The sequence below is a fragment of the Liolophura sinensis genome, chromosome 6 (assembly GCF_032854445.1).
Source record: "Liolophura sinensis isolate JHLJ2023 chromosome 6, CUHK_Ljap_v2, whole genome shotgun sequence".
In the NCBI taxonomy this organism is placed as follows: Eukaryota; Metazoa; Mollusca; class Polyplacophora; order Chitonida; family Chitonidae; genus Liolophura; species Liolophura sinensis.
The window spans coordinates 46,561,444-46,567,043 of NC_088300.1; the positions used below are offsets into that span (position 1 = coordinate 46,561,444).

At 39.8% G+C, this 5,600-nt stretch overlaps 1 protein-coding gene across 1 annotated transcript; it reads right to left on the bottom strand.

The window, feature by feature from the left end:
* Positions 1–787: 787 nt before the first annotated feature.
* LOC135467266 (palmitoyltransferase ZDHHC22-like) lies at positions 788–1,721 on the bottom strand. The gene has a single exon (XM_064745032.1). The coding sequence runs from the start codon at positions 1,719–1,721 to the stop codon at positions 909–911; it is 813 nt and encodes a 270-aa protein (XP_064601102.1). The 3' UTR covers positions 788–908.
* Between the last annotated feature and the right edge of the window lie 3,879 nt (positions 1,722–5,600).

The window sequence follows — 5,600 nt, forward strand, 5'->3', positions numbered from 1 at the left end:
ATGTGTGAGTCATAATGAGAACCGTTTAGCGTACCCGGATTCATCTCTCCTCGTGAGTTTCTGTATTCGGCACTCCTAGGTGCAATGAAATAATCATCCCTTTGTAGATAAACGGTATAGAAAGCGAAAACGGCACTACTAGTTATATTAGCAATTTCTTGTAAACTGGTCTCTTTTTAGCTGATGTTGACGTATTATATCGACGTTTGAATGATGTTCTAGATAAGTATATATTAGAAATCTGTATTGTTTTAGAAAAGATTACACTGAAAATGATCTGGGGAAAAGAACATTTTGGATTTCTCACACAGCAAAATTTAGTTTATATGTGAGAGAAGTATACACGTCATGAGGGTATTATGTGTTTTTCATCTTCTTCAGTTATGCCTACACGCCATTTAGTTGTGTCCCTTAATACGTGGATTCGGAAATGCACTCTTTACCACTTTCGGACACTGTGGCTCGATTTTCATTAAATGCTCTAATAATGTGGCGTTCATGAAGACGCTTAAGGTTCATTTACGGGATATCGTGGCTTACAGGATACTTCGGATTTACAAGAACTAAAATTGCATCGTACGAAGGTTTCAATAGAAATATACACCAAAAAAGATGAACTGCATCGAGGTGGAAAGACCAACAATGTGTGCACAAAATCTGTCATTCTTTTGAAATGGATACCTGTACATAAGGCTGAAACATTTTGCAATACAAGGAAAAACCCGAAGACTCTTTACGCGTTGTCATGCAGATGTCAGTCTAATTCCAAACCTTTTCTGTAACATTCTTAACATTCTGATAGTCTGTGGACAAATTATCAGTACATCGGATCCTCCAATGCTGGGAATAGGCTGTGTAAAGGCACGGTAATATTCCCTAACAGTCAATAGGGTATATTGTCACGTGATCTACGGGTGGACGTCTGGCCAGTGCACTGGGTCCTCCAATGCTGGGAATAGGCTGTGTAAAGGCACGATTATATTCAGATACCAATATCGACCAAAAACAGATTTAAGTTTATTTTGTACTGACCGGCCATCTGACATCCTAATGTTGTTATCACGTTCAAACGACGTCTGTCCTTTCACTATCATGTCCATATTTATATACAGAAAATGAAACGTCAAGGGAAAAAAGAAAATCAAAGACCACAACACAGAGGTGAGCGTTGTGGTTTTTCCGCTGGCTCGTCCAAAACACCAGCGCATGTGCACAGAGACCGGAAACATGTCCAAGATCGTCGTCTGCTCGAACATAATATAATAATAGTAAAGGCTTGAGTGGATTGCAGCATATAAACATGCCACAGAACCCCAAAAACAAAACACAATGAAGTGTCGCATGTTTCGATATCCTACACAAGAACCGACAAAAAAGCAGTGATGGTCCCGTTTGAGCACACACGTCCGACACAGAGCACAGTGGTGGCACCTCGGGGGACGGGAATGATTACAGACGATGCAAGGCACCCAGGACCAATACGGATGAACCGTTCTCTGGGGTAGACCGCAGTCTGAGACTCCAGACATGACATACATCACAGACGGAGAATTGTTCTTTGTCCCTTTCAGATCGTTGTTGTTGCTTACCTCTTGTTCAGTGATATGTAATTCCTCGTTTGATGAAGTGGACGTAATTGTCGCCTGTCTGATGTCTTCCCCATAAACACTCGGCGAATAGCTTGAAACCACATAACGGACACACAACCAATTGACAAACATTTCTACACATATGACGAGCACGAAAAGTTGGCTTAGCGTTTCCCAGTATTGGGGCACTTCGGTGTAGATGGCGGGTATTACCTCGGTGTACCCGTACCAACCGGCGGTGCCGATGGTAAGCAGACACCAGACGGGGGCCCAGGTATTTAACCGACTGACATGGCATGGATCCGTCAACCACAGGTAACACGTTCCCCAAACTCCTCTCACTGACATATCGGGGTGTATAGGCCCAACCTTGCTCCAGAACTCGTGACCGGCGGACTTATCCAACTCGGTAATAATAAGGATCGTCCACGATGTCAAGCAAATCAGTCTATTTTACCTTTACATATCACATCTGGTGATAGAGTCAATCAAGGTTGTGTTGCTTTAGGCACGAGACGTTAGTGATCTGTGTTAACAGGGTGCCTGTGCGGACAGCAAATCGTCTATGCCCGTGTCAGCATGCCAGTATTGGCACCTACATGTTTATATAGGTATGCACGACGGGCGATCAACACCCGCATATATAATCCCTACCACCCAATAATTCATGATCCGAATATTCAACTCAAAGCCGAATAGTTTTCAGAACTAGTTATGTAATGACAAATGATAACAAATGACCGAGTAACGCATCGGTTTCGGATTAGTTATGGATCAGAGAACGTTCTGGATCTCCGTGGATGGTAAATAATTTGCAGATCATAACAACTACCAGGAAAAATTTCACAGAAACTTACTCTGGTCTGGATTGGTACGGTTTGTTTTCACAAAAGTCGCAAAGTATAACAATGATTTCAAATTTATTATAATTCTTAACTCTTAAATGATACAGCATATCACATGTTGTGAGATATCAGTGCCAACTCAAATTAAAAAAGCTTTTGCCACGTAATAATTTTGAAAGCTGTAATGAAATGTTAAATTACAATATATTTCGCATGTACAACATTGCACACAACTCCTAAAAATGTTAATTTGACACAATATGGTGTTGGCATTTCTAAGTGGAAAAGAGCTTGGTAATTAATGATTCAGTTTCAATATTTTAAAAGAAACTTCCGATCGCCTCAGGTTTGCACAAACTGAAATTGAGCACCTTTCAGGGGTAAAGTCCAGGGGACATTATGTTGGCAGAGCTGGACAAAATGGCGGAAAATTAGCCGCGGGTCAGAACTTATACTGTAAGCTTAAGCCGTAGCCAATTAGTACCTGAAATAGAAATCAACTCGCGCTCAGACTTGTACAGCCTAACGTAATCCGACTAATTAATCGGTCAGCAGAAATGCAGCCAACTGCACGCTACATACAAGCACTTAATGATCAGTTTAACGCCAGTCTTATTATGTACAGTATATCAACAACCTCGCCGGATCTGGGAGGTTACGCCAGGGAAAGTATAGATTATAATTAGAACTTGTCAATTCATTAGACCAGTAACTATATGTATATTGCTCTTGGCTGATTACATTTCCAATAACGTTATTCAACTCAGTTGTATACCCCAATTCCAACACGAATAAAATGTTTGTCGAAGTTAGCGCTTATAGTTATGCATCGTTAATCAATTTGACCGATACATGAAAAATTTGATTCAAATCTGCGTTACTGGACGAGCACGCACTGAAAAAGTGTGATAAGTGGACGGGAAGTTTTTTTTTTTTAAAAACACATGTGTTTATCATGTGTGCAAAACATGTTTTCTTTCCCACTATGTATATGCTTTAGCTAACGTTTATAATCTGTTGACGCAGTTAACCTGTTTCGTGTTTTTTGACCTTTGATCATTTGCTTGTGTCGTGTCTTGCTTCTGACAAATGAGGTTGAAGGCTAGAATCCAGCTCTCGCTCGGTTTGGCAAACTGGCATTGCGAAGGGGAGTGGTCCCACTCCAGGCTCTCGGATTTTCTCAGTGCACATATAAATGTAAGTGAATTCTTGTTTCTGGCGTTAAAGCGAAATCAAATAAATAAATAAATGTGGAATAGGCGATTGGGCCTGGCATTCCACCAAAATGAAGCGGAATTACAACGAGGTGCTGGCATATGGACCTACATATACGTGCTGATACTAAATAATTCATATAGCTTACAGTATTGTATTGTGCCATATGTTATAATAATAAAACACCTTAATCCTATCAGCACCATGAGCATAGGTCTACACTCTTTAGTACGGCATGCCATTCGAGAGGTGTTCTATTGACATGACGATACCGGTTTACCTGTCTATGTGTTAAACACAACAGCTGTATGGCTCCCACAATCTGTGATGTTTCATCATCAATAGCACAGACCGCTAGCTGAGATATTTTCCTGTACATGTCCATACAGCTGCTGAATATATGCTGGGATAAAGTATGGATACCATATCCAAGATTACGTCATCTTCATCCATACGTCTAAGCAGATAACCTCATTATACCAATACCCAAATTCTTCTTATCATAAGGACAGATATTATAGCAGTGGTGAAAGCAAAGAATTACATATCTATCCCAGTTTTTGGAATAGTAAAGATATGAATATGTTGTTCATTAGATGGACTTGCCATGTGAAAAAAAAGAAACTAAAAACATATTCTTGCTTCAATTACGTGTATATTGGCTAAAAGCAGCAGACCAGGTATTCCAAAAATTAGAAAAATTATAGGGTAAGTGATGAGATTCGTGTAACAGGTTATATGTACCTGTATAGTTTCAAAGACAGTAACGGGTTTAAATATATAGTGCTCTATATTTCCATCCGTTATGCAGTTAGTAGACCGTGTGTTTAAACACCATTAACGAGGAGAGTACCACCTGTAACCAATTAACTTAGTAAACTGCAATCGAGATCATTGGGAATTTTGAGGTGTACTTGTTCGCAGGCAAAGGGCCTGTACTCCACGGAACAATCAAAATTGTTTGACCGACACACTCAAACCAGCAAGAAATGCTGGGAATTTCAAAATGATTGTTTGTAATACATTATTGTACTTTCATGCAGTAATTATATTAACAAATAATTACGAATATAATACCGGTCTTGTGCACACATCATTTTCAACAAACTATACAATTGCAGTATTACTGATAAGTTATATACTGGCAGAATTCGGCACTTGCCATTTCTGACCGTTATGTGCAACTAATGTAATGGCAAGAGACTGTATCTCCGCCAGCGGTATAGCGTAGTGCTGAGCAGAATGTCTATACACGGATACTTCATCCTTCCTTGTTACCGATTCACAGTTCAGTATCCAAAATAATCTATGCATGGCAGGCGCCAAGTTTTCTTAGTTCACCACTATACATGACGTTCATTTAAATGATATTGGGTTATCTTATTAGACACCTTTGCGTACAGCCTAAAGGATATGGTATCCATGGAAACATTCGATCGGAAACATAGCACGGACTTCATATTTTTATATTTTATATGTCGGCATGAGACGGCTGGTGTGCGGGCAGAGTCATGAATTGCGAAAATAACTAGTAAATACACAGTGCCTACAATGTTCGATCTGACAGAAATACTGGTACAGATGACCCTGAAGTTTGTACCTTAGTAGTGGTTTTGGGGCCATTACAGATCATTTGCCTTCCACTAATATGGCATATATATTCCGAGGATGAGGGTGAAACGTGTGTGTCACATCTAGGAATGTTCGTGAGTTAGTTTCCAAAAGTTGGTGGCTTATTCGGGTTTAATTTGAGTCTCTTCCACCAATTAAAACTTACCACCGGGGTATACATGAAACATTTTTAATAAGGGTGAAATAAACTAAAATAAAATAAAAAAAGATAAAAAAAATGAAATAGTCTTCCAAACTCGTGACTCATTTAGTTAGCGCCCTAGCGCAGCGTAATGACCAAGGAGCCTCTCACCAATGCGGTCGCTGTGAGTTCAAGTCC

What these genes read in the sequence shown, in the direction of transcription:
- LOC135467266 (XM_064745032.1), bottom strand. Translation starts at nt 1,721, where the DNA reads ATGTTTGTCAATTGGTTGTGTGTCCGTTATGTGGTTTCAAGCTATTCG.